This window comes from Chiroxiphia lanceolata, chromosome 14 (genome assembly GCF_009829145.1).
Source record: "Chiroxiphia lanceolata isolate bChiLan1 chromosome 14, bChiLan1.pri, whole genome shotgun sequence".
Lineage (NCBI taxonomy): Eukaryota > Metazoa > Chordata > Aves > Passeriformes > Pipridae > Chiroxiphia > Chiroxiphia lanceolata.
In genome coordinates this window covers 3117488-3145155 of record NC_045650.1, presented here as the reverse complement: position 1 = coordinate 3145155, position 27668 = coordinate 3117488, and the positions used below count along the sequence as shown (strand labels likewise).

At 58.7% G+C, this 27668-nt stretch overlaps 2 protein-coding genes across 5 annotated transcripts; both read right to left on the bottom strand.

The window, feature by feature from the left end:
• Positions 1–3566: 3566 nt before the first annotated feature.
• LOC116794081 lies at positions 3567–10394 on the bottom strand. 3 transcript variants are annotated; one of them, XM_032702419.1, is made up of 8 exons: positions 10160–10394; positions 8633–8802; positions 8117–8237; positions 7176–7348; positions 6029–6207; positions 5467–5620; positions 5056–5183; positions 3567–4757 (listed from the first exon to the last, which is right to left on the bottom strand). In XM_032702419.1, the coding sequence occupies exons 2-8, from the start codon at positions 8685–8687 to the stop codon at positions 3978–3980; spliced, it is 1590 nt and encodes a 529-aa protein (XP_032558310.1). In that variant the 5' UTR covers positions 8688–8802; positions 10160–10394; the 3' UTR covers positions 3567–3977. The 3 variants fall into 3 exon arrangements, with proteins under 3 accessions (XP_032558310.1, XP_032558311.1, XP_032558312.1); XM_032702420.1 differs by having other exon boundaries at positions 10208–10394; XM_032702421.1 differs by lacking the exon at positions 8117–8237.
• A 768-nt stretch (positions 10395–11162) lies between these two features.
• Positions 11163–19250, bottom strand: FAAH2 (fatty acid amide hydrolase 2). Of its 2 annotated transcripts, none has more exons than XM_032702163.1 (11): positions 18966–19250; positions 17964–18046; positions 17561–17694; positions 17071–17280; positions 16577–16696; positions 15965–16100; positions 15079–15196; positions 14627–14746; positions 13598–13709; positions 12776–12970; positions 11163–12161 (listed from the first exon to the last, which is right to left on the bottom strand). In XM_032702163.1, exons 1-11 carry the CDS (start codon positions 19248–19250, stop codon positions 11986–11988), a joined length of 1689 nt encoding a protein of 562 aa, XP_032558054.1. In that variant the 3' UTR covers positions 11163–11985. The 2 variants fall into 2 exon arrangements, with proteins under 2 accessions (XP_032558054.1, XP_032558055.1); XM_032702164.1 differs by lacking the exon at positions 18966–19250 and adding an exon at positions 18295–18486 and having other exon boundaries at positions 11328–12161.
• Positions 19251–27668: the final 8418 nt, after the last annotated feature.

Sequence of the window (27668 nt, the reverse complement as noted above, 5' to 3'; positions counted from 1 at the left end):
GGGGATGGAGCGACCACAGGACGCTGCTCCAGTGAGAGGGATTTATTCATCTGCTACTGGCAGCAGCAGGTCCCTGCCAGGCCACAGTGGTCACTCTGCCTTGCCACAGATCCACTGCTATGGGAGAAACAGTCCTGCACCCTGGATCCTTATGGTCCTCTCCCCCGCCCCATAACACCCCTCCTCTGCTGCAGAGCCTTTCCCCTTTTCCCCAGCAGGGACTGTAGACATTCCAGAGCTCTGTGCACACCAGCCAGGGGCAGGGTCATGCATGGATGGCCCCAATGGAAGGTGCTGGGGCAGTGGTAGCAGGTAATTTCCAGAAGCAAGCTGTGAGAAAAAGGAAAAGATCCTCATGCAAGGGGTTGCAGCAGTGCCGGGCTACAGCCAAGAAGTGTAAAGGAAGGAAGGGAGATGTCCCTTTCTTCTCCCAGGCTCTCCTTCAGCTTTGAAGTCAGTTCTAGGACAGCAGCCTGGGAGCTGAAATGCCCTGGTCCACACCATGGGCACCCTCCACCCCAAAACACAGAAATTCTCCACCCTAAACCACGGGCTAAACTCATCCCAAGTGGACACTCAGCTGGGACTTTTCTCCAAACAAAAATCCATATCTAGCCTGTTTCCCATCCCCTGAGTGCCAAGTTTCATGTCACAGAATGAAGTCCTGGAGGCAGGCTCATGACTTGTGCTGTGAGGACATGGGCAGGAGAGGACTGCCATGGGGAGGAAGCACAGAAACCTCCCCAAACTCAGAGTGCAATGTGAGATGTGCCTAGCTCAGAGGGCAGCTCTGCTGGGGCTGGCTGTCACTGGGAGCATTAGTGATCCTGGGGGGCAGAGAGCTACTGAAGCAGTGCCAAGGACTGGGAAGGTGTTAAGCTGAGCCACCTTTCCTTGTCCACAGACCAGACATCTCCTGATGTGCATCTGGAGGATGGGAAGCACAAGGACTGGCCATGTCTCACAGACCCTGAGCACTGGCAAGTGATCAGGCTCCTCTGTCCAACGCAGGGGAGGTCATCCTGCAGAGCAAGGGGACCTGGTGACAGAGCTGGGTGACAACTGACAACCTCAGCTCAGCTTCAGCAGGGTGCCCATGGCACCTCCTGAGTGCAGACACTTGCCACGCATCCCCAGGCAAGGGCACTCCCAGACCAGCACACAAAGCAGGACCAATTTTGCTCTGCAGTGCCCTGGGGTGATCTGAGCATCTCCATTGACCCACTTGGGTCCTGACCTGCTGAGCTGCAGGAAAGCTCCTGCCTGGAGAGAAACTGCACAGGTCTGAGCCAGCAGGTTCACATCTCTGCAGCCTGCCAGCCTTGCAGCCCTCTCCAGGCACATTTTCTGAACACTCCACAGTCAGGCTCCAGATTTTGGGGCTCCCACAGTCCCCACCCACATCCCAGTCAACTTCCCAGCCAGGCCAAGCAGCTCAGACCACTGAGAGGGAGGTGCAGCAGGAGTCAACTTGCACGGGGAGGCTGGCTGACAGGGCCTCACTCAGTGAGGTCCCAGGTCCCTGCCAGATACACAAACACGTGTGCTGGACAGTGCTTGAGGTGGCTACGAGTGTTTGGGATAGCTCTGGGCTGTCCCAGAGGCGGCAGGGCAGCTGCAGTGACAGGTAGGAGGGAGAGCAGGCGGAGCAGGGTGGGCTCACTGTAGCTCTACCTCCTGTGGCTTTCAAAGGCAAATGTTCCTTGGTACTGGCAGCCTGCAAAACATTAAAGCTTGATTTTCCCCTGTTGTTTCAGGGGCCACCACGTTCCCCATGTTTGTCAGGCACAATGGTTCCCATGCAGAGGCTGTGAAAGCCCCATTAGCCCCCACACAGCAATTTTCCCCTCTCCAGCATTTTCGTAGGCTGGCAGCTCCGCTCTCCAAGAATTAGTAATAAGAAATACCCTCTTGCAAAGTCCTGAACCTGCTGTTTCTAATAAAGAGCTGTTTGCAGCTGCATCTCTCTCGTTGCTTTGATCTGGCACTGGCAGAAGCTGAAAACAGCACGGAGAGAAGGCAGGAACAGCCCGTTGATGGGGTGAGTCAGAGCTTTCACCAGCCCCCGCACCAGGACCTGCGGGCACAGCGCTGTGCCTTGGGCCCGAGGCTGGCACCAGGATGGCATCTGACCTCAGAGATGATGGTGCTGTGGGGTGGGCTGGGTGCCTGAGGCCTGGTCGCTGGCTCACCCCTCTCCGTGCTGTGGAGGCAGTGTGGGATGCTGAGGCAGGAGCCGGGTGGGTGTATGCACGTGCCTGAGGCTGCAGTGCTGATGGAGGGACTGGCCAGGCCTGCCTGAGGCTGGGGGCCTGCTTGGGGCTGGGGGCTTACACCTGACCCAGCTCCATCCTGCTCAGCACAAAATACCTGGTCAGGTAGAGCAAAACATCCAGGCACTCCACCCAGACCCCTCGCTGCACAGAGGTCTCTGTTGGGACATGCTGGGACCTCAGTCCCACCTTTTCTCTCTGTGGCTCTGCAGAGTCCCACATGCTGCTTGCACCTCTGAGGCAAAGCAGAAAAACCCCTCTTGCATCCAAGAGATTGGAAACTTCAGATGCTAAATGCCATCTTGAAATGTCACGAGCCTTCTGCCTTTTTCCACTCTGCATGAACAACTCTTTCATATCAGTGGGGACATCCCAGCTGCTTCAGCCACCCCTGGGCCAGGGCGAGCCTCTGCTGCCAGTGAGTAACTGCCTGAATCACCTGTGGGGATCCCAGCACCATTGCCCTGCCACAGATTCAGGAAAGAGCTGGTTCTCTTCTGATCTGCAGAGACCTGGCCAGCTGTGATCAGAGCACTGGCTGTGCCCCAGTGCGAGCCTGGCACCTCCAACACAGTGGACGTGGACACCAGTTTCTCACCTGTTCCCAGATCCAGAGTAAATCTCATCAGTCCAGGAGCCTGGATTTGTCAGCAGAGCTAAACTCCACTGATGCCAGCCTGTGGCACAGCACAAGGGGGATTCCCCTCTCCCAAAATTGAATACAGCCAAAGACTGCTCCCAGACAAAAGGGTTCAGGACAGAAAGTCTTGCTGCCTGTGGAGTGCCCCGGGGCAGCCCACCTGGGCCACCATCTGCACCTGAGACACTGAGGGTATGGGCTTTCCTTCCTGGGGGAAAGGGCTGTAGTTCGCTTGCAGGAGCCCAGCGCCGAAATTGAAAGTCTGTTTCCCAAAACTGAACTGAGGACGTTTTCGACTTTGGATCTCCACATTCGGTGGTCTGGAGAGAACCATGATGCATTTACGTCTTTTTCAAGTACACACCGCTATCTAGTGGACGTTCCCAAATGTCACCGTTCCACGGTTCCACTAGATGGCCGTGTGTACACAGAAAACAACAACCCAAAGTGCAGCTCCAAAGGTGGAAACGTTTTAGTCACCAGTCTCAAACGAAAGGTATCAGGACAGAAAGGGTTTGCTGACCTTCCCCCGGTTTTCCCAGTGCCTTTCCCAGCTGCTGTTCAGACACGGCTGTGCTGGGTCTGTAACACAGAAACAGTGAGCACAGAAGCCAGCTTTCTGTAATAAATGAGTGATATTTAAAAACAACTCCAGCACACAGTCAGTATTTCCAGAGAAGTAAAAAACCCCAATCTCCTCTTTCATTAAAGAGGGTTTATATATGAGTGTTGCATAAGTTTGCATTAGTATAGATACTGTACCACATATACACACATACAAGTAGATAAATAGATAAGAGTTTTGGGAGTTGAACTTTGGTCTCTTCTCCTTATGCTTTGGCTCCATAGCACCACAACCCTGGAAGGGAAGCTCTGGAGATGCGGATCCTGCCCATCCATGGCAGCCGAGCCTGGAGCACGCCTGTGCCTGCCCGCTGGAACCTGCCCCTGCCCTGTCCCCAGCCTGGCACCAGCAGGTTGGGGCAGGCAGCCACCATGGCTGGGGGGCACCTTGGGCTGTGCTGGGAGCTGGGGGCTCCCAGAGATCCCCGGGGTGCCCCCACTCACGGTGGCCCAGGTGGGGCACGTGGCTCGTAGCCGGAGAAAGCAGCTGCCTGCAGGACATTGCAGGGCGAAGGTGGTGGCTGGCAGGGGCTGGGGATGCCCAGTGCTGCCTGCACTGAGTGGCCTCGCTGCATGGTGCTGTCACCTGGCTCAGTCCTAATGCCAGGCAGGGGCCGGACAGCGCAGAGGAGCTGCCCTCCCTCCTCCTCCTCACTGGCCGGCAGCTTCACGGAGCTGAGTGGGACCCAGTGCCTGGCCATGCCAAGGCCCTCCCGCAGGTCCTCCTGACTGCAGCTCCTGCAGGGCATGGGCAGAGGAAGGCGGTTGCCTACTCCCGGGGCTGGGCACTGGCATTTAGAATACAGCTGGAGGTGCAGGGTGGGCCATGTCTCGGGTGTACAGCTCTCCCTGTCACCTATGTAGCTGTTTCTGGTCAGTCCCACTGGCACCAGCTGTTCCGGCACATCATCCCCGTCACTTTTCTCCTTATCTTTTTCCAGCTGTGATGGGACCTGGGAGCCCAAGGCATGTTCCAGCAGGCTGTGGGTGCAGGATGGGTCGCTTCCCGTGGGGCAGCCCAGGCCAAACCCGTTGGCACAGTAGCCGGTCATGTCCTGTGGGAGGCCTTGGAGGAACAGTGGGACCGTGGGCGATGCCTGTCCTGCCGCAGGTGGCCCACAGGAGGAGAGCACAGTCTGCAGGAGCAGGGCCAGTGGCTCCTCCTCAAGCTCGAGGGAAGGCATCCGGATGGCCACACTCAGCTCGTTGTTCAGGAGTGCCTGCAGGGACAGAAGCAGTGACAGGGTCAGCCTCAGCCAGCCAAAACCCCTGCCAGCCTGGGGGCTGTGCTGCTGAGACCCCTCCTGCACTGTGACCCACAGCTGGCTGATGCACTCCACCAGTACCTTCCCATGGGGGTACGGTGGTTTGGACAGCAGAGGAGGCACCTGGCTACCAAGATGGGCTTGGTGGGGCGAGAGGTGGAGGGAAGGAGGTGCTGAGCCCCTGCAAACAGAGGGTATCCCAGCTCAGCTGGGGCACACATGGGGCAGAGGCTGGAGGAGGATCGTCACTCACCAGTGTTTGTGGGAGGTGCATCTCCGAGGGTTTAAGGAATATGTGCAGCTGGATGAAGCAGAACCCGGCCACACTCAGCAGCAGCAGCACAAAGAAGGCACTCAGCACGGCAGGGAGCCAGGGAAAGCCTGTTGGGAGGTCACGGCAGACTGATGGGTGGAAAGACACCAGCACATCCCTCCCGGCCCACCCTGTGCCAGTGTTTCCCCTGGAGCCCTCGTGGCAGGCTGGGATGTTCCAGGAGGCAAGCCCAAGGCAGAGGCTGAGACAGCATCGCCCTGAGAGGTCCCCACAGGGCAGTGCTGGGTCACAACCCTGATCACAGTGGCTGGGGGTGAGGGACCCACACGCAAGACTGCAGGACCCGAGATGCAACCGCGCCGGCTGAGCTGGCGAGAGCGCTCCTCCCACCTGGGGGGCCGGCCGGAGTCACCAGGCACTGCTCGGCCTCCCGGCTCCTCTCCCTGGCCATGCCAGCGGCTGCCGTCCGGACACAGTACCGTGTGCTGGGCTTCAGGGGCCCGAAGGTGCACGGCATTTCCTCGCTGCTCCGTTTGCAGGGCACCTGGAAGTCGATGGGACAGGTGACCACAGTGGCTGTGCATGGCTCCACTGCCCAGCGCAGCCTCAGTGTCCCACTTGCTCCACAGCCCTTGCTCCCTGGCACCTCCAGTGCTTGGTTCTTCACCCCAGAAGGTGTTCAGGTCCCAGAGCGCCTTCTGGAACCACTGTGGCATCACCTTTCATCTGAACAGAACCCGTCACAGGTTCTCCTTACCCATGCAGTCTGAGGGAGGAAAGGGGTCTCCTGCCTTGCTGGGGTGTGAGCCCCAGACTGGGGGAGCAGCCAGGTGTGGGCAGGGCTGGGGCACAGGCACCCCCACACCAAGGCAACCCGAGATGGCAGCTTTGCTGCCCCAGGAAGTCTCATGCAAGCCCCACACACTCCGAGCCCTGCCCAGCTGCCACACACCTGCTGGATGAGCAGGTCCCCCTCGTACAGGTGCAGCCAGTACCACAGTTTCAGCAGCACTCGGTCCACTGGCTTGTAGGAACCAGTTCTTCTCTGGTAGGGAGTGAGTGGCATGGCGATGTTCACGTGGAGGATTTGATCCCGGAGCAGCCAGGACAACTTGGGGGGCCCCACAATTGCTACAGGGAGGGGGAAAAAAGAAAAGAAGAAAACTAAGCCCTTCAAAAGAAGGCAGGCATCTTGTTTCTCTAGAAATGATATTTTTCTATCTGACATCCTCCTCCCAGTGTGCAGAAGCTCCTTGGGTCTCGCCTGATGGCACTTTGTGCTGTGAAACCAGCTTTAGGAAGGGCAGCAACCACCTCTTCATGACAGCCAACACTGCTTCTGCTTCCTCCTCACACCGACAGACCTGTGGCACCACCGCTCCCAGTGCCAAGCCCTTCACCCCTGACCCATCCCCCAGGGCCTGGAGACCCACTGCTGAGGGCAGTAATCACATTCTAGGTGAGCACACCCATTTCCATGCCAGTTGGATGCAGAGGGAATGAACAAGGGAACCCAAGCAACGAATGTCGACCCCATTTAGCCACTGGCATGTTTGGTTCATGCAACAACCCCCTGTGAGGTGTGTCAGTGGTCTTGAGTCTTTCCTGACCCCAAGAAACCTTCTGGCTTTCTGGACATGACAGTTTGTGACTGAGAAGTGGCACATTCCTCCGCCTGGTGAACATGGCAGCCAAAGTGAAGGCATCACCAGAGGGGCTGCCCCTGCCTGCCCCTCCTGTCCCAGCTTCATCTTGCTGGAGCAAAAACACCTTTCAAAAGCCAAGCCTGGAGGTGCATCCTCTTTTCCCGAACTCACTGCATTCTCCAGAAACCCAAATTCTCACATTGTCTTATTGGCCTTGGGCCTCCCATCCATCGTCCTCACCTCAGTGTGCCTCCTCTGTCCCCTTGCTCTTCACCCAGTCCTCCTCCAGCAGCTCTGCCCCATCCCTTTCCTCCGGTCAGAGCTCTTAGCACTTTTCCCACCAGTATCCTCATATGATTTCTCACCGTATCCCACCAGCTCTCTTCAAGGATCTCTCCCCCCATTTTTCCCCTCCCAGGAAGAGCCCAGCTGGAGGAGCTCCCCTGTCCTTACTGTCTCTGTACAGCTGCAGCTCGCTGGAACTGGCCCACTCAGACTGCTCGCCTCCGGCCACCGCTCTCACCCGTGCCCAGTAGATATCATGGATCCTGTCAAAATACAACTCACACTCCCAGGAGCCAGTGCTGTTCCCCCTGCAGGCATCTGCCTTGATCCAGCTCGAGGTCCTGCCCAGGGAGAAAGCACAGGGATTGCTCCTTTTTGGCACCTCCCCAGCCCAAAGGGAGGGCTGCCCAGCCACTGCCACCCTGCCAAGGCAGGAAGCGTAGGAAAGCTGAGGTGTCGGTCAACAATGTCCTGAGATGTGTGAGGAGAGGTGTCACCAGCAAGTCGAGTCCCTCCTGGGGACAGATGGCACCTGGCACTACAGCCTGACCTGTGCTCTCTGCGATGAGGAAACACATGTGGGCAGGGAGAGCCCACCGAGGGGTTGAGGCTCTGTGCTGTGAGGGAGGCCTGTGACTGCTGAGGCTCAGAGAAAGGTGGCTTTGGGTGAGGGGTCTTATCAACACAATGGAGAAAAGAAGATGAAGCCTTCCTCTCAGCAATGCCCAGCAAAAGGATGAGAGGCAGGTGCCACGTGTTGAAATACAAGAAATCCCATTCAGCATAATGAAAAAAAACCTCAAACCCAAAACCCCAGCACAAAAGCCACCCCTTTGTTTTTTACTGGCAGAGTGACCAGGAAAGGGACCAAGCTGCCCAGAGAAGTGTGGAGGCTCCATCCCTGAAGGTGTTCAAAACCCAACAGGACACTGTCCTGAGCTGACCTTACCTGTGCAGGGGTGGGATGAGCCGATCCCTGTCCAACTCCACTGCTCTGTTCCTCTGTGTTATTTACTGCCAGACAGCAACCCTCTGGCTACCAAGGGTCCCCAACAGCCTCTGTCAGGGTGTTGGGGGACCAGACCCTTTGCCCCCTCCTCCCCACCTACCGCTTCCTCCACTCCACCTGATAGGTGGCATGGCTGGGCGAGCTGGGGTCCGGCTCCCACCGCAGCCACACGTGGAAGTTCTGTGCCTCCAGCCTCACGCGCCGTGGCCGCAGCAGCATCCCTGGGAGGGGGCAGAGGCGTGTCAGGCAGCTCTGCTCTGCTCTGCAGGGTCCCCTCCTTGGCCAGTCACTGCATGGTTATGCTGCACAGGTTCCCGCTCCCACAATCCCCAGCTTCAGCTCGGCAACGGCGGGCAAACACTGACTCTGCAGCAGGATGCTCAGCATCTGCAATCCCCCCTATGCCTCACACACCAAGAGAACCCTCTCCATGCTCCTGCCAAAGGCACCGGCACCCTGACACAGCTGCTGCTGATCCTGGGGTTTTCTTTCCTCTCCCAACTTGAAAACCACTCGGTCCCCTCCTCTCCACAGGTACCTTCTGTAGCTCTAAGAGGTGTCCTGTGCCACCCCTGCCCTGCACCCAGGGTCCCCCCAGCCTCCAGCACCAGCTTACCCCAGAGGAGGGAGCAGCTGGCCAGGGACAGCAGCAGGTGCAGGGCAGGGCTCATCCCACCACGGCCCGTCCATCTGTCCCCACGCTACGCCGCCGCACCGAGGGCTGTGGTGAGGGATGGGTGTGCTGGAGCTGTTCTGCCACCTGCAGACATGATGGGCAGCTGGGACCTGTGGTTAGAGAAAGGATATTTTTTTCGAAAAGCTTCAGCCAGCGACACCAGCCACAGGCAAGCCTTGCCCATGGAGTCTGCATGCCCAGCGTGGCACAGAGGTGCCTGTTACGGAGAGGCTGCCGACGTCACGGGGATGTGGGTCTGTGAAACCTCCTCACTCGATGCTCACACCACTGTGGAGGTGACTCAGCCCAGCTCTGGGCATGACTCACACTGGCACAACCGGTGACACCGCTGCCAGGACACCCCCAGCCCTCCCACAGCCTCCCTGGGGAGTGCCCCGTGTGTTCTGGCACCCAACCAGGTACAATGGGACACCCCGAGGGACCCCCTGGGGCTGTTAGCAGAGACTTCAGTCCTGTGAACCACAGCAGAGGCTTGTCCCACTGGGCACCTCTGTCTGACACCTGGCCAGCCCCTCCTTACCATGGCCTTGCCCCGTGATTCAGCTACCAGGAATCTTTCCCTATTGTTGTTGGCCACGGAGGTAACCTTCCTCTCCTGGGGGAGATGTACAAGGGCTTTGAGGCCACCACCAGTGCCAACCTCCTGGTTGCGGGGACACGTCCGCCTGTGAAGGTGGGGAGCCTGGGGCCACCTCCAGAGGCAAAGGGATGGGAGAATCCCCTGGCCAGACAGGACACCCGCGGGGCTGGCTCACTGCAGCTGCTGCCTCTCGCTCTTCCCATTTCACACTGACTCGGTGCTAATGTTACGAGTGCAGCTACCTCGGCAGGCAGGTACAAAATGCTGTCCCTGTTTTCTGTCCCTTGCAGCGTTCAGAGCTCGAAACAAGGAGGAGCAGCCAACAAGCAGGGACATGCAGTTGCAAACCACGGGCGAGGGCTCAGAGGCAAGACCTCTGAAACTCCAGAGCCCAAGCATAGGCAGTGGGTTTAGGGATTGCCCCCACCCCGAAGCCAGCAAGAGCCCTCCCAGCTTAGCAGCAGAGCCCAGCGAAGGCAGGACCGTTGCTGCCTGGAGGGAGAAGTCCCCAGGACCGGGGGCACAGAACTGGAGAACTGATGGACCGGCTGCCTGCAGAGGCAGGGACAGGGCTTCTCCAGCTGCTGGAGGCAGCACAGGGGAGACAGTGCCTCCACAGCAGTGAGGGTGGCCACGGGCCAGTCCCTGCCAGCCCCACAATGACCCCAGCACACCTGCTCCCCTTCTGCCTTGGCCAGAGGGAAAACCTCAGCAACCCTCCCCGTGTTGTAGCAACCGTAAAAGTATGGCTTGGTGGATATCCCATTGGCTGAGATTGTGGGGATTTAACCCCCTCTCCACAACATCCCCTCCTTTGCCTGCATCCCTGTTGTCATGGCACCTGAGGCACTGGTGCTCCCCCCTACCTTGACCCACGCAGTTCCTCGCTGGTCCCTGCTGTATCAGGAACCCACCTGTGCCCACCACGCTCTGTAAAACGCAACACCCTCAGCTCAGCAGCCCCACATCCGGCTCTGAGCGTTCACTGGAAGCGTCATCAGGGGCTGCTCAGCTGCCAGGCTCCCTCCAGACTGGGGACAGGTCTGAGTCCTCTGTGCCCCTGCGCTGGGAGACGTCCAATGACATGTGATTTGGCTTTGGTGGTTTCTGCGTTTTTTCCTGAGCCAGGGTTTGTTTTTTTTCCCTTCCTTCCTTCCTTGTTGGCAGCATCCCTGAGGGCCATGGGTGCTCAGCAGTGCCCTCTGCACGCCAGAGCCAAGACACAGCCAGTGCCAGCACCCTGCTGCATGCTGCCTGCACCCCATCCCAGCACCCTGCACCCCCCCTGCAGGGACCATCAGTGGCCCGGGGACAGAAAGGAGCATGGGGGTCGGGCCAGGGGCAACACAGAGCAGGGCAGACACAGGCCAGGGCGTCCCTGCAAAACCAACAACAAGTTTTATCCTTGCCAAGACTAGTGCTGCAGTCTGGACACACAGGGCTGAGACTACAGCTCTGCCCTAGAGACCCCAAGGGACCTGCATGTGGTTGTGCATCACCCCACGAGCCCCAGGTCTTTGGCAGCCCATTGGGACAGAAAGCAGCCAGACTTAAAGCTTCCCAAGAGCTGTTGCAACCATTAAAGGGCTAATGGAGCCATGGATGGCAGCATGTGGTGCTTGCTGGCACTCTTCAGTGCTGCCAGGGGCCGAGCAGTCACCATCAGCTAGGGCATTCCAAAACAAGAGGCCCACAGTGTCCGAGTGCCACACCTGGGGTCAATGCCAGCACCTCCACTACTGTGCCTGCACTGCTCCAACAGCCAGCAGCACTGGGCAGATCCCACACATCCTGAGCAGAGATGGGGCCAGTGCCCAGTGGCAGCTGGCAGGGTGACAGCCATCAGGAACAAGGACACATGGCCACAGCAGACTGGACAGACTCTTTAATACCACGCTCAATGAGAACACCTTGTGCTTGCTGTCCACCCAGACAGCTCCCCACATCGCTGCCCATGTCCACTCCTGGGGCAGAGGCCAGGCAGCTTGGCAGGGCAGGTGGCAGGGGTGATCCCTCCCAGACAGAAGGGGAAGAAACAGGCAGGAGATACTTTATCCAGTGCTACAAATGCTCTCAGAGCAACAGCTCCTTCCGGAGCTGCACACATGGCAGAGCCCAGCACCCCTTACCCCACAAAGCACTTCTGGTGAGGCGGGCGTAGGGCTCAGCCCAGCCCCCTCAGCCCCTCTCCCTTTTCGGTCAGAGGGCAGTGGGAATGCTGCAGCAGACCAGGGGGGCTGCCAAGCCTGGGTGCTGCAGGCACAGTCCAGTCTTGTGGGCAGGGTCAGGCCAAGGAGGACCCTCATTTGCCCAGGGGGGCCCCAAGAGGGGCTGAGTGGCTGCCCCCCAGCAGTCTGGCAGCATCTCCTCTGCCAAGATCACACTCAGCATCTTCAAAAGCAGCAAGGGTTACAGCGCTGGCCATCTCCATGGCCAGGAAAAGGTGGATGCCCACTGCGGGCAGGACGTCCTCAGCCTGCAGCACCGGGGCTCCTGAGGGGCTCAGGGAGGGCAGGTCTCTCCCTGACAGAAGGTGCTGCAGGGATGAAGAATCCAACAGCAACAGCCCGGCTGCCCCATGGCCGGAGGCACCGCCAGCTGCTCCCAGGAGGGCGCAGTGGGATGCAAAGGGAACATCAGCACCTGCCACCGCCTCGCTGGGCACCACCCTGTCTGTTCCTGCCTCCCAAGGCTAAACTTTCCCTGGCAAAACCCATCCTCCGAAGGCCTTCTCCAGGTACTGGGCCACTGCCAGTGTCAGGTGGTCGTTGTAGGCGGCTGCCACCAGCTGGATGCCCAGTGGGAGCCCCTCGCTGCCCAGCCCCAGTGGGCACTGTGTCACCGGCAGGCCCAGGACATTGAAGATGGCTGGAAGAGAAAAGGATGGATCAGAGTGAGCACAGTGACCAGGATACACCACTGCCTGGCTCTCCCACCTTGGGCATGTTGTGTTACTCCTGGGAGCTGGTGCTTGACACAGTGGTGCTGTGACATGGTGACAAGGGATATCACTGGCCAGAGGTTCCCAGTGTACACATTGTATCTGCAAATAGCACCTACGAGGGATGGCATGCCAAGATCTGGTTTGGGACACTGCTCCTCCATCCCTCCAAAGCCAGGCAGCACTGACACCAGCACTAGCACCAAGGTGCTCGGGCCACAGGGAAGCCATGCAGGGAGCCCCAGACTGTACCCCAAGATATGCTGGCTCTCAGGTTCCTGCTAAACCACAGGGGTAGCTGGAACACCTCTGGGGCACAGTGGCCCCTGAGATTAGACACATCACTCAGACCTGCCCTGCTGTGGACAGCAGGTGAAAGATGCCACGTGGCACAAAGCGTGACAACCCTCGTTGTGGAGCAGCCAGATCCCTCTCTGTGCTGCACACCCCACCGTCAGCAATGGGAACACTTTGGGTACAACACCCTGGCTGCCAGCCTGGGCAGCCCTACCTGCACCCCACAAGAGCCAGAGCTGCTCACCTGTGTAGGCGAAGTTGAAGGGCATGCAGATGGGGGAGTGGTGCTTGGGGGCGATGGTGGGGTGTGAGGGGTAGAGGAGCACCCCGTCCTGCCCCAGCAGTGCCTCCATCTCCTCCTGCAGGCTCTTCCCCATGCTCACCAGCTTGGCATTCCCACTGTGGTTGAGCTTCATCAGCTTCTCTGTCAGCCCCAGGGCTGCAGGGAAAGGGTATAAATAGGGACATAGAGCGAGAAGACTGTGGGCTATGTGGGGCAGAAAGCACATTGCCTGGCCACACCCAGCATCCCCCAGTCCTAGTGCACCCCCCAAGTCCCCCTGCCCACCAGTACCCACAGCAGATTGCCCCTGGCATGACTCTGTGGGCAGCATCCCCCCAGCTCTGCCAAGGGACAAGCTTTCAGCCTGCCCCTCATTTCCAGCTTTCCAGGTGCCAGGGTTGAGCAGAGCTGGTAGAGCCACCAGCACTCATTAGACAACAGCCCAACTGCACTGATTAGGGTTCTCTGGTACCTGCTGCTATGAAATCAGATCAGTGCAGACCCTGACTGGCTCCCTCTAGACTCCCCAGCAGTTCTGACAGGGCTCACAGCAGGAGTTCATCATCCTCACCTAGGATACCCACTCCCATGCATCAAAGATCCAGCCAACTCTCCCTCAAGCTTGAATGTGACTCAAAGACACTGAGTGCCATTACAAAACCAGGCTGAAGCTGCTCAGCACAAACCCCAAGTCCCTTTGCTAGGCACTGGGACTACCTGTATTTAACAACTCATCTGCCCCACCACTGCCTCTGCACTTCCCAGGGCTCCCCCCAGCCTCACCAATAGCTGGGAAGGTGTGAGAAGACATCCCCACGAGCCACTTCATCAGCTCCCACAGCGGCCACACCGGCTTCCCGTGGTCCCCCAGCAGGTCTGTGAATCGCTGTGCCTCCTGTAACACACCCACTCCCCCCGTCAGCACTGCCAGCACACAGCAGGGAGGCACAGGCTGCAAGGGACAGTGAAATTCCAGCTGTCCCCTTATCCTGATGTGAGCCCTTCCCATTTTCACACAGGAGATGCCCATCAGGAGTGCTCCACAGCTCTAGCACTGATCCAGGGTGGCAGCAGGAGCAGCTCTCCCTGCCAGAGGCAGGAAGAAGGAGGGAGAGCCTCCCAATGCAGCACCTTCCAGCACCCAATGGGCATGATACAAGGGATGATGTCCAGATAATGTCCAGGCATTTACTCCTATGATATGGCCATGGGACCAGGAAGGAGGCAGAGTAGCCAGATGTGCCCTCCTTAGTGCATGGGGCTGTGTTGTTTCCCACCACTCCCCACGTGCCAGGAATGCACAAGGTACAACACTCCTGAGAGGGTTTTTCTCTGTAAAATACCTCCCTGCGTGCACAGAGCATAGCACAGTGGCTGCAATTCAAGGGAAATATAACACAGGCAGGCCTGCTGCTGGAAAGCTGCTAATGCCCTGCTTGTCCTGACATCCTAAAAGGTGTTAATCCCAGCCTGCAACGTCAGAAGACACAGTACAGAGCCAAGAGTGAGGCAGGATGCTCCCTGCTGGGCTGACTTACCAACCTGCATGAAGGTCAATGTGTCAAAATGACCTTCCCCTCCCTACACCACACTGCTCCTCTGCTGGGAGCCATGGCCTCATCCCATGGGAGAGCAAGGGAAGGGGCTGTGTGTCTTTGGAAAGAGATGAAGGGAGGGCTAGGGGGACAAACAGAGCAAGGGAAGCCCTCAGGCAGGTCTGGAAAACCTACAGCTCTCCACTGCTGGCCCCAGGCAGCTGATTCTTCCCTGCTGCCACCAAATTTGTGCCTTTGCCAGCTCGGTCTGACGCACCTCTCCATTGCTGTCCTTGGACGACATCATGGCTGACCAGATCTGGAAAGAATACTTCATCTTGTGGATTGACACATGCTGAACTCGGACCCCCAGGTCACTTTCGATGTGCTCCACCACCTGAAGGGATGAGTAGGAAGGGTTTGTTTCCATGAGGTTGTGAGGTGCTGCCATCAGCCCATGGAAAGTACAGAGAAGAGGGCAAGGGCATCTGCTCACAAGATCTTCTCCTTGTTTCTTCTTTAGCATAGAAGAAAAAGTTCTTTCTATTTTAACCCCTGGAAGCACAGGACTGGAACAGAAAGCTGCCTCCCCAGCCCTCCATCCTGCCAGTCCTCACAGGAGCCACACACAGAGCAGCTCCCTCCCCTCCCCAGGGCTCCTCCGACTGGTGTCCCCAGGTTCTATCTTCAGGCTCATCCCAGCAAGAACCAACCTCTGCTCCTTCCTACCTTCTTTTGGGCCTGCAGGATCTCCTTGTCCACAGGTGACACAAAAACGGACCCGCCGTCGTGATCCATGCAGTGGAATTTGATTTTCTCCAGTGACACTTTCTCATTCAGTTTCAGCCTGGGAAAGGGGCTTTGTCACAAACCCATCCCCGGCTCCTCCCCAGCTGCCAGAACTGCTCACACACGTTAATGTGTCCTCAGGAGACACTGCTCTGCCTCCCAGGGTGGCAAGGTCAGACCCTGAGGACACACAGACACCTGCTGCCCACGGTCTACCCAGCTGCTCTCCCGCCCTGTCAGTCCCAGCAAGTTCCCGTTGGGAAAATTCTTATCTCTCCAGAAGAACCTTGTGATTACAAACCCCATCCATGGCCAAGGTTGGGATTGCACAAGAGCCAGGGAAAAACAGAAGTGGCAATGGAGACAACAGCCACTCGCAGGCTGTGGCACAAAGGAGGGCTGCCCTGTCTGCCCCATCTCTGCTTTGCTCATCACTGGCACCTGCCACATAGCAGGCTCTTGGTTACACAGACCTATGCAGGAACCAAACTGGCTGTGGTGTGGGATGGAAAACTCATCATTCAACAACAGGAAAAAGGCCCTGTAACACCCAGGAGCAAGGCCAGTCCCGGGAGGGGAGGGCCACGTGGGACAGCACTGAGAACCAGCTTGCAAGTAAAGAGGGAACCAACAGTCTGCTCATGGCTGCCTGTTCCCCAGAGCACGTGGGTGGTGGGAAGGACAGTCCCAGCTGCGAAGGAAGGAAATCAGTAACAAACAAACTGGGTGGGGTGCAGATCTGTCTCGTACAAAGGACTGACCCACTGCGCAGACCAGAGAGCTGCTGACTCCAGCTCAGCAGCCAGGAGCAGTGGGAGCAACTCACTTGCTGACCCCGGGCCCGGCCATGACCCTCAGCACAGGCTCCAGGTCCTCGGCATAGCGGCACATGGGTCCCGTGCACAGGAAGCTGGTCCGCACCCCGTGAGCGTTTGGGAACTGGCCGTCGTTGGGCACCACCCCTGCGAGCAGAGAGACCTTGGGTACCACCTTGAGCATCGCCTCCAACCAAGGGCAGCCCTGCTGGGGGGCTCTGGGCACCGGGCGACGTGGTTCCCCAGGGACTGCACACCTCACGAGGGCTGATGGCAAGGTGCACGGGGGTGGGGGGAAGGGAGGAAAAGCACCCAGCCAGCACACTGAGAGCCAGAAAAACATCCCAACCTTGAGAAAACGTCCCACGCTGAGGATGCAATACCTGGGTAAAACCCCTCCCTGTCTCCCACGCTCCTGGCATTCTGCCACCGAAGGCTTCCCGCTGCCAAGCCCGGCTGTGCTCCCGCAGGGGGCTTGTCCCATGCAAAGGAGTTACCTGAGCCCTTACAGCAATCCCACCAGAGACCAGCACAGGGGTATCCCAGACGAGTTCATCCCACAGCCCCCCATTCCACCTCATGGCATTTCTGCTGGGGAGGAGGAGACTCCCACACTCCCTTACCTGTCGTGGGTTTATGGCCGAAGACCCCGTTGAAGAAGGCGGGCATCCGGATGCTGCCACCGATGTCAGAGCCCACGCCTATGACTGAGCAGGCAGCTGCCAGGACACCGCCCTCCCCACCTGCACAGGAGACAACATGGCAAAACCCCCCAGGTTTATGGTGCAAGTCATCCAGCAAAAGCAGGAGCACCTCACAGTGACCCAGAGGGGCGGGGGCCATGCCTGCTTTAGCAGTGGCTGGGGGACAGATGGGGAATTTTGGCCAAAGGGATATTCCTGCCAGAGTGAGCTGAAGCAATGCCAGGTGAAACACTCACAAGAGGCAAAGTAGCTGGACCCCCAGCAGCCCTAGTGCAGTGCCAAGGGAAGAGGCCTGTGAGCTCTGCAGGAGCCCAGGGACGCATTAAAGCCACGTGCAGAGATTCGCAACCCTTCCCTTGCTGCGTTTTAAACCCGCCGGTCGTGCAGGACCGTGCCGAGACGCCGGAGCTCACCTGAGCTGCCACCCACGATCCTCTGCAGGTCGTAGGGGTTGTTGGTCCGCCCGTAGACCCTGTTGCTGGACTCGTACCACATGCAGAGCTCACTGCAGTTGGTGACACCCAGTGGGATGGCACCCGCCTGCTTCAGCCGCGACACCACGGTGGCATCCGAGGTGGCGATCACGTTGCGGCGGTTGACCAAGCCGGAGGTGTTGGGCATCCCTGCGGTGCCAAGGTTGACAGGGAGGTGTCAGGGCCAGTGCCCAGACACCACCCGGGGCTGCAGGAAGGAGGTTTCCAGCGAGGGCTGCTCCTCTGAGGCACCACAAGCTCTGCAGCACCTGTGTGCTACTAGTGGACACGGACACAGAAGCCCAGGCAGAGCTTGGTGCAGACCAAGGAAAGGAAAAGTGCTTCCCTCCAAGCACCTGCCACAGCCACCCATCACCCTGGGGTGGTGAGTCACAACCTGTGAAGCGGAGTGGAACAAAGGCAAACCCACCGTGGAGAGAAAAGGCCTCCTTGACAGTGATGGGAACTCCCAACAAGGGGAACTTCTCCTCCAGATAGTCATCGCCAGGGCCTTCCGAAAGCAGCTTATCGACCTGCTGGGCTTCCTGCAGGGCCTCCTCAAACCTGCAACGAGGCAGCGGGCGATGTTCTGGCACTGGACCGGCGAGCAGCGGGGTCCCCGCAGGGCGGGCAGACCCCAACTGCAGCAAGAGCTTGTGACGGGAGGTGAGACCCGCCGGTCTGTGCTGGAGCCGAGAGCACCGTCCCGGCTGAGCCCCCGCCGGGGGCACCGCGCGGGGCTCCCCGTGCCCTCGGTGCGGAGCATCGCCCCGGCCTGAAGGAAGGGGGCAAGCGGCGAGCCCAGCATCCCCTCAGCCGCGCCCTCCGCTCACCTGTCCTTGACGACCGCGTTGATCAGGGGGTTCACCTCCTTGATCCTCTCCACGTACGCCTCCACCACCTCGATGCAGGTCACCTGGGCACGGACCGCGGGCGGGAACCGCCGTCAGGGGCGCGCTGGGGCGGCCGGGACGCTCCCGGTCCCCCCCACACCGTCACCGCCGAGACTCTCCGAGGGGGACACAGCGGTCACAGTCCCGTGGCTGCCCCCCGGGGCCGCTCCCGGTCCCCGCTGTCCCCCCCTCCTCCCCCACCCCGGGTGGTACCTGCCGTGCCCGTTCCCCCCCCCCCCGCTCTCCCCCCCGCGGGGGCGCAGGGTGGTACCTGCCGCGCGCGGAGCAGCGCCGCGAGGCGGCGCGCGGGCAGCAGCAGGAGCTCGCGCCGCGGCGGGGGGACGGCGCGCGCGCCGGGGCCGGGCCCGGGCGGCGGCGGGAGCAGCGCGAGCAGCGCGAGGCAGGCGCGCGACAGCAGCCGCAGCAGCAGCGCGAGCCACCGCTCCGCGCGCGACAGCGCCATAGCACCGGCCGCACCGCTGCGCGCGCCGCGCCACGCCCCGCCCCCGGGGCCGCGCGGAAGTGACGGCGTCTCCATGGCGACCGCGCCCGCCCCGCCCGCGGCCTGTGCGCCGGGCCCGTGCCCGGTGCCGCCTGACGTGAGGGGACCGCGGCGGCCCGAACCCTCCCCCGGGGAGCGTAGCGCTGCCCTGCGGCGGAGCCCGGAGGGGCACCCACTCTGCCCGTCCCGGGTCGTCCCGCCCCTCCGCTCCGGAATTACCCCCAATGGTTTCCTTATTACCAAAGGCTTAAAACACCCACAGGGGGTTAGCAAGGACGCACAGAAAGCTGGAGTGGTTTTGCCGACCGTGTCGGATGCGTGTTGTAACCGCCACTTAACCAGAGCTGCGCTGGCGCGAGGGGACAGCGGCGCTACCGACGTGCGGACTGTGCGGGGACAGCGAAACCCGCCCCGGGAAGGGGCTGCGGCGACAGCCTCACCTGGGCAGGTGCGGCGGCAGCCTGCGGGGTGCTGAGCCCGGCACCTCTGGGTGCATCCCGGAGGTTCTGGGGCTGATCCCGGCACCGTTGGGCACGTCCCTGGAGCACTGGGGCCGAGCCCAGCACCGCCGGGTGCACCCGCAGTGCCCTCGGGCTGCCTGCTGGTCTGTGGAGGAGACACTTCCCTTTCCTGCAGAGGTTGTCTGTCCACATCCAAAAGCCTGTCCTCAGGGTCAGGCTGTGCACACAAACACGCTTGTGGGGTGTTACCGACCTATGGGGCATTAACATCGATCAGTTTAAAGTTGACACCTAATTATAACGTTCTTCTGCATTTTAAACACCAAGCCTCATTCTCAAGCTTTCTAATAAAAGGCAACCATTATCACACTTATTGTCAAACGTGCACTGAGGTTTTCAGGTGCTTGATTATGGAATCTGGAAGAGACTGGATAATACTCAAACCTCAGGACAAAAGTTACAAGAACTGGTAATGCTGGGGGGGGGGGGATGTGGTGGAAATCCTGTCTTTTAAAGCAAGGATTTAAGCAGCATCTGAGTAGGCCTTACTGTATCTCTTCCCTTCCACAGAGTTGGCAATTGAATTATCAGTGCAAAGTGGGGCAGGTGATACGTTCCTTGTGAAAATCTTTCACAACTGCAAAATCAACACATCAGCATTTATGGGACAATCTGCAGCTCACACACCCTGAGAGGGCATCGACCAACCTCTGTCCCCTGAAACCTAAGCTTATATGGAAGTCGTCCTGATAGTAGTTCTATTTTCACAAACTCTTATCAAAGAACTTTTCTCCTTGCTTGGTGCAAATGGAGGAAAGGAAAGAAGAGAAGAGAAGGGAAGGGGAAAAGCCGCTTTCCTGCTTGGGGTTAGTTTCCTGTGCCCTGGGAAAGCACGGACAGCAGCTTTGTCTGCCTGGGTTTGGTCACCAGGTCATCAGCCTGAGGGGCTCCCAGCTGTAAAAGGTTGGGGTGTCCTGTGCTCTCTCAAGGACAAGGGAAACTCTTGTCCTCTGCTGATTTTAATTCCTCAGTGTCTTCGTTTCCCTTGGCAGGTTGTCCCTGACCACAGACACCAGCCAGCCTGGGGGCAGGTCCCGGCAGTGCTGTGCTTGATGGCTGATGGTGCCCAAGTGGGTTAACAGCTGCTTTTCCACTGCTCTGACACTGCTGGAATGCCCATGACCTTACTAAGGCCCTTAGGTAGCCTTTGCCTTCCCCCCCCCCAATATCTAATCACCCCCTCGGGTTACAACAGGACTGTGCATGGGCCCAAACCTTTCCTCACACCTGCGTCTCTGCAATTGCAGCTCACAGAGGCCCAGAGTCCCCTGCTGAGGAGCAGTGGTAAGTCAGGGTTTGCCAAATCTCGGGCAGTGTTGGTGGTTGCCTCTTCGACTTTGCCAGGCCCAGAGCCAGGGATGGCAAGGCTCCCTTGAAGCTCAGAGGTAAGTCAGGTGTCCTGCAGCTTTCTTCCAGAGCTAGAATGGTAAAACTCCTCTCAATGGAGAAGGGAGAGGACAGCCCTCCCAAATGTAATCCCAGCACTGCTTTTGTCAGTTTTTTCTTAGTGGATTTGCCGGTACTTCCCCCTCAAGTCCTTTCCAAATGTTGGCAGAGAGGGGTATGAACCAAGCCACTTCTGTCCTGGGTCTCTGCTTCCTTGCTGCTCTGCAGAGACCTTCCCTAAGCTCTGGCGTTTATTTTACGAGGAAAGTGTCTCCCTTAATCTTTGTCTTTCAGGGTTTAAAGAACAGGGCTTTGAAATTCACACCGGATCAGCTGCTAGTGGGCTAGAAGGTGCTCTAAAAATAAAGCAATAAGGTCTGGAAGCCTGAGGTTGAAGTGATTGGCACTGCTTTTCAGTTACCAGCTGACAGAGCAAACACCACCCTGGCTAAGAAGCCAGTTAATTCCAAACTGATTGCCAAGAGCATGGAGGCTGAAAATGCAGAGTAAAGCTCACCCATCCAGACCTGTCCCACTGCTTTATCCTAAGGGACACCAGCTGCTTAGAAGAAAAACACGATCCCAGGTCTTACACTCTGGAAATTATCCCCAGTCATTTCATCATTACCAAAGGCTTAAGAAACCAGAAACAGTTAGCAAGGACAGACAGAAAGCTGGAGTGGTTTTGCCGACTGTGTGGATGCGTGTTGTAACCACTAATTGCCTGGGAAGCCACGGAACAGGCTCGGCAGCAGAGCATGAGGCGGGTGGGAAGAAGAGCCACAGTCTGGCTGCCTTTACAGTGCTCTCCAAAGCTCTCTTGGATCTTGTCACCACTGGACAAGAAACACCTTTCATGAAATTAAAAGAAGAGAAAGAGCCTGACAGCACAATTCTTTGTGAAAGGAGTCCTTGGAAACTTCTCCTTAAAATAAAGCTTCAGAAGAAACCTGGAGTTTGTGTAGCACAGTGCTGGGGTGGGGAGAGAGGAAAATGGTGTTTAAAGGTTCAGGTTTAAACACAGCAACTCAGATGCTTAGTTGTCAGCTGATCCCCGGAAAAAAACCCCAAACAAACAAACAAACAAAAAAAGCCCCCTGAATTTGACGGCAGTTCTTCCAAGCCTGCCCTTATCCAGATCCACCACAGAGGGATGCTGTGGTCCGTGTTTCCATCAGCTGTCTTCTTGCCCGCTGGCCCAGGACCCGGCAGCGTTGGGCAGCTGCTAGTTGGGTGCCCGCGCTGCACGCCCGGGGCTGGCACAGAAAGGGCTCTGAGCTCGCCTCGCCCTCGCTGCGGTCACGGGCCTGGCGGGACACAGGAGGTACCCAGCCTGAACACCCCACTCCTGGAGGGCAGGAGGGCCCGAGGGGATCCCGTGCTGCCTGTCCGGGAACACAGCAGTTGGCACGGCCGAGGTTTTGGTACAACGCTGCTGTGGGGACACCGCCTGCAGACCCACCGGCAGGGCAGCTCAGCGCTCTCCCAGCTCTCCCTCCACCCCGGCACGGCTGCAGCAGGGCTGTGCCAAACCAAGCCTTGCACTGCACGGCAGCCGGAGGGACCGTCCTGGATGCAGCCAGACCCGCTGGCAGCCGGGGGACAGCTTCCCTTCAGAGCAGGGTGGCGGGGCAGGGAAGGCGGATGTTTTGGGACCCCTCTCTCCAGCTGCCGCCGCAGTGACGGCGCTGAGCACCCCGCGGTCGGGACCGTGCCACGGGAGGTCGCTCTGCCACCGCCGCTCGGTGTCCCTGGCCCCTGCCCCGCAGGGCCGCATCTGTTCCCTCCGCACCGAGCCAGGGTACACTGTGTTCACTCGGAGTCCTTGATTAAACAAGATGTTTATGCGTGCCTCTGCTCCGGCAAACATCTTGGCGGCTGCACGAAGCCTGCTCGCTGCTGCCGCCCCAGCTGCGCTGGACCTGGGGCAGAGTCTGTGCAGTGCTTCAGAAGGTGGACGGCCTTCCTGGGGTGGACCCCACTCCTGGAGCACCCCACTCGGTCTCTGCACCCCAGCCATTGCAACGGGCCTTGGCTACTGGGGAAGGCTGAGCCCTGTAGCCCCTTGGTGCCAAGGGGAGCTCCTGGCCCCTTTGAGAGGCTGGGGGCAGTCATGCTTTGCCTCCTTACCCTGGGAGTTGTGACACCCACCCCATGAACCCACCACCCATTTCCCACTTGAGCAGAGCTTTGGGGTACATCTTGAGAATTCAGGATCAGCTAAGAAATTTCCTGGGCCCCATGGTGCCTCCAGAAGTGCAGAACACCATGACACTTTGCCTTTTTGACACTCTCCTGCTGCGCCTGCTGATCGTGCCCATGTTCAGCACCACGGGGTCGAGTGGGCATCGCCAGCCCTGGCCGGGGCAACGGCAGGGTTCACACTGGCTCCCGGGGGTGGCCTGACTGCAGCTCCACGTCCCCTGTCCTGCCCAGCCAGCGTTGTCTGGGATGTGCCCGCTTCCTTCCCTGCCCGAGGGGACTGTGTCTGCCAGTTGTGCACATCTGGAGTTAACTGGGGACAGGCTGGCCCTGCCGTGTCATCTCTCAGACATTGTACAGCTGCTGGTCTATGCCTGCAGGGCATCCCTCAGCCAGATGTGTTGTCTATGCCTGCAGGGCATCCCTCAGCTAGATGTGTTGTCAACACAGTCGTGCTGTTGCTCCTGCTGATACCTCCAGACCCCTTCAGACCCCTCCCCAAGCCATGTCCCCTGTGAGAACAGAGCAGCATGCCCTGGGCAAGGGGGAGCCAGCCTATTGAGGTAATTTACAATCCTGCCAGAAGAGACTGAGGGAAGTGATCTGCAGGACTGAGAGAGAGCCAAGAGCAAAGCTCAGAGTTCCATCCTTGAATTCAGGAGGAAAGGAGAGGAAAATGTTAATGGCCATCAGGAGCTGATGACCACTCAGGTGCTGATGGGCCACTCAGACGATATAGACCCACACTGGACTCCCGGCCTGGCTCCCTGCCTGGGGCAGGCCTCAGGAGTGTTTCCCAAGAGCATGGGCTTTCAGCAGAGCGGGTTGCCCAAGCAGTTTGCATGCCCCTGCCAGGCTGTGTGCCATGGCTCTTGCGAAATGGTGTTGATAAACACTCTGGGGCATGCCAAGTCCTGCGGGACAACAGCTGGTGTGCCCGGGCTGCAGGGAGTGCCTGCACGGTGAGAGGAATTTTCCACTCCTCTCTGGAAAGTGTGTCTGACCCCACTGGGGGACTATCCCCAGCAAGGCAGACTTATCTGCTGATGTCCAGCTGGCTTGTCTGGCCCAAGAAACCCCCCAAGCAAGAGCTGTCCTTAGGCACATGGCAAAGCAACTGGTGGTCAGGTCGCCTGAGACATGGTGGCACTCTGTGGGGCTGGACTGGGTCCTACCATCCCCAAAGAGACACCACCACCCCCATTTCACCATGGGGCCGTTCTTGTGTCCTGGCAATGAACTGCCCCTTAGCTTCTCCTTTGCAAGCACATGGGCCAAACTGGGGTGAGCTGTGTGCTGCTCTGGTCCCTGTCCCAAGGACTTGCCTTCTTGTGATTCTGGTTCTCTTTGCATGTCTCCTGAGGGCACTGGGTAACCCTTGCCAGGGCCTTCCAGGCTGCCTGGGCCAGCTCTGCCTGGTTGTGTCTTCTGGCATGTTGGAAATACCTCAAAGACCAGCACGTTTGTGGTATGAAGAGGGTGTATAATTAGTATATGAGAGCCCAATTTAATTTGACCAGTGTGTCCCAGAGCTGCAGTTCCTTTGGCCTGCCCTGCCATCCAGCTGTGCTCTCAACAGAAGAGTGAAAAGCTCGTGCCAGGCAGTGCAGGCCTGGCCAGCGTACCTGTGCACAGTGCCACGTGTGTCCCTGTTCCCCAGTGCAGCCTGGCATGTGCTGTGCCCTACCACCCCAGCACCTGCAGGAGATGGGCATTTCAAACCCTGGCATTTCAAACACATGGCTTTCCACAGTGTCCCCAGGAGTCCAGAACTGTGCTGGTGAAGGAGGGGTGTAAAGGGTATTTGGAAAGCCTGTGAGTTCCTACCAATAGCCACAAACACGTGTGGTATCCACAGCTGCCCGCGCAGCAGGAAAATCCCATTATTTGGGGCACCATTGGTAATCATCAGCAGCTGGTCTCTGGAGAAACACGACCCTTTCCAAAGGCCTCTGTCCCCTCACCTCCTGTGGAAAGTCTCCAGTGTGAAGATGTACATGAACCAGGATGGAGAGCAGGGAGCCCTGGAGCCATGCAGGGCTATCCTCCCTGTGTTCCAGGGGTGATGGGAATTTGTTGCTACGTGAAAATATCCCATGGAGGCATTTCTGCTTCCCTTCAGGTACCGGGTGGGCAATGCACTCGTGTTCATCAGGCTGCAGATGACCTTGTGCTCTGTGCCATCAATGGCAAAGGAGCTAAACATCAGCCAACACCTGGAGAGGGAATGGGGGGCTGGGTCACAGGTCTCCTGTGGGGACAGGATATTGGGGATGTCCTCCTCTGGGAGGACTCTGCTTTCCTTCCTTCCTTCCTTCCTTCCTTCCTTCCTTCCTTCCTTCCTTCCTTCCTTCCTTCCTTCCTTCCTTCCTTCCTTCCTTCCTTCCTTCCTTCCTCCCTCCCTCCCTCCCTCCCTCCCTCCCTCCCTCCCTCCCTCCCTCCCTTCCTCCCTCCCTCCCTCTCTTCCTCCCTCTCTTCCTCCCTCTCTTCCTCCCTCCCTCCCTATCTCTCTTCCTATCTCCCTTTCTTCTTTCCTCCCTTTCCCCTTCCTTCTTTCCTCCCTTCCTTTCCTCTCCTTGTTTCACTTTCCTCCCTTTCTTCTTCTCTTTTGCTGCCACTTGAACATGTCCCTACTGCCACCCTGGTGCTCCTGAGTCCATCCCCCTGGCATCTGGGCTGGCAGTCCCAGAGCTGCTCACAGCCCAGAGCTGCTTATACCGTTTCACACCCAGCTGCTGCCCTGTGCCATGTGTGGTGGCTGCGCCAGCCCAGTCAGGCTGTAGTGGAGCAGCACCACTCACCCTGACTCTGATCAGGGTCCCCTCTCACTTCCCATGTCCCTGCAGCCTCCAGGCTGGCTCAGGGTGTGGTGGGAGCTGAGACAGTGGTGGGGTGATGGGATGCACTTGCTGAGGCTCCTGCTGGGAGCACACCCTGGAAATGGGTATATGCAGGGGACTGACACTGTGTGGTAACCCACTCTTTTTATGGAGACAGTGGCAAGAGAAAGAGGGACTTGTGGGTTGCTCACAGCAGCAGACAAAGGAACACTGCTGTCTCCTCTTGGCCCCAGCTTCTGGCATCGTGTCTTGTGCATGTAGGCAGAGGTGGGGGGGGGGCAGCACAGCCCTTGCTGCCTGCACATCTCCACTGGGAAGAGACATCGTCATCATCATGGTTGGGCTTTGCGAATGAAGATTTGGGAAAGGTCTCTACCCACGTTTGTCACAAGGGCGCTGGTGGCTAAAAAGGCCAATAGGAGAGACAGAGCTTGGCCAAAAGGCAGCAACAGCAGCAGCGAGGCCCATCCTGCCCCCGGGTGCTTGGGACGTGCTGTTCTCTCGAGCGATGATAAGGACAACCAATAATAAAAGCAGGCAGATGGGACACGAGCCCGGCCTCCAGCCAGCGACCTTCAGGAGCTGGGTTACTGGAGCAGGCGCAGGCGTTTTGGCAGTGGCCAGAGCCAGCGGCACGTCGGGAGCCAGCGCAGGGTAAACACGGCTGGAGCGTGCGGACAGCGCTGCCTGAGTGCGCAGCCGCGGCCTCTGGCCCCCTGGCATGTGGCCCTGAATATCCCTGGGCATTGCAGTGGCTCGTGCACACCCCGTGCACCTTGATAACGAGCTGGGATGGCAACGAAGCTCCACAGAGCACAGGGCTGCGTGTGCCGGTGTCCCTGCTCACCGTGCCGGAGCGTGGCCCAGCAGCTGCGCACACGGGGCGGGGGAGGCACGGCCAGCCAAGCCTCCAGAGTAACCCTGAGCACTTACATAACCACTTGCCTGCACAAACCACTGCACAAACATGACCCACTCACCGCCGATCTCAGCAAGATCCTGATAAAGCAGAAAAACAGCGAACCTCGGCCCAGCGCCTGGGCGCAGCTGGCCGGGGCCGCTCGGGGCTGTGACGTGCAGGAGGCTGCAGTGCCCTTGCTAAGCGACCGTGGGGCTTCAGCGCTGCGTAACAGCCTGGAAGGTTCGAGCTGGCTGAGCGCCGGCGTGGGCGTCTGCCTTCCAGCGGGTTCTGGCTCTTTCTGAGCTTCTTGGAGCTGCAGCGAAGCTCAGGGTTTTGCAATTTTCCAGGAGGCTGTGGGGCCACACACGTTATCACCTCCTGCCCCAGGTGGAGAGTCCTTTTGTCCTACAGGGACAAAACAGCCTTTTGGAGGGGAGGGGGGACTGCAAACAGAGGACCCCAGCCTCAGACTGGACTGTCGCTGACTCTTGGGGACACAGGCTGTTTCTTCCTTTGCTGTCCAAACAGCACTTCCTTCTCCTGAACATGGACACAACAAGGGATTTGGGATGTGCTATTTCATGTCCTCCGTTGTGGGGACAGGGCAGCATCACTCCCATTGGTACTCTCAGTGGGGAGGATCCGGCCATGGCACCAGCACTCCACAGTGCTGGCAGGAAACATGTCCCTCATGGTCTGCTCCCCCACTTAAAGTCCCATGAGGGATGGTCCCTATCCCAAACCTGAATGTGACACCGGCTGACCTCAGCTCTGCCACCTCCGCCTGGCAGTTCCTGCACTGCCACAGCTATGTGTGACCCTCTCTGGGCACCTTTAGCCTGGGCTGTGTCCCATCAACTTCCCCTGAGCAGAAGACTCTCCCTGTGCCTCTGCACCTCACCTTGCCCAGGGCTGCAGCCGGACCATCACGGGGACCCCCCCGCTGGCATCACATGGAGGAACTGCCTTGGCTGAGCTCTGGAGAGGTGAAGGCTGCTGATGGCACGATTGGGAAGACGTGGGCATTGTGGCTCCCTCAAGGAAGGCCAACTCTTGCGCAGCACAGCTGTGTGGGAGAAGAGGAGCTCACTTCTGCATGCAGCACTGGGCAGAGGGTGCTACAAGGCACGTGCTTCCCCATCCGGATTGGGAAGCCCTTTTCACTGGCACCTCCTGCCCTACACATCGGTCCCTTCCTCTGGGCACATGAAGCAGGACACCTGCTCCAGCCCTTTGAGTATCTGCAGCAAAGACCCACTGAGAAAAGCCTAAAAATAGCCTAGAAATAGCAGA

Coding starts and splice junctions, on each gene's coding strand:
- LOC116794081 (XM_032702419.1), bottom strand. CDS start 8,687: ATGAGCCCTGCCCTGCACCTGCTGCTGTCCCTGGCCAGCTGCTCCCTC. Junction 5,184..5,466: donor GACTCCGGCCGGCCCCCCAG/GTGGGAGGAGCG, acceptor ACCTCCCAACAG/GCTTTCCCTGGCTCCCTGCC. Junction 4,758..5,055: donor TGCACCTCCCACAAACACTG/GTGAGTGACGAT, acceptor CTGTCCCTGCAG/GCACTCCTGAACAACGAGCT.
- FAAH2 (XM_032702163.1), bottom strand. CDS start 19,250: ATGCCCCATAGGTCGGTAACACCCCACAAGCGTGTTTGTGTGCACAGC. Junction 16,101..16,576: donor CGGCCATAAACCCACGACAG/GTAAGGGAGTGT, acceptor CTCTGCTCGCAG/GGGTGGTGCCCAACGACGGC. Junction 14,747..15,078: donor TCCTGCAGGCCCAAAAGAAG/GTAGGAAGGAGC, acceptor TCATCCCTTCAG/GTGGTGGAGCACATCGAAAG.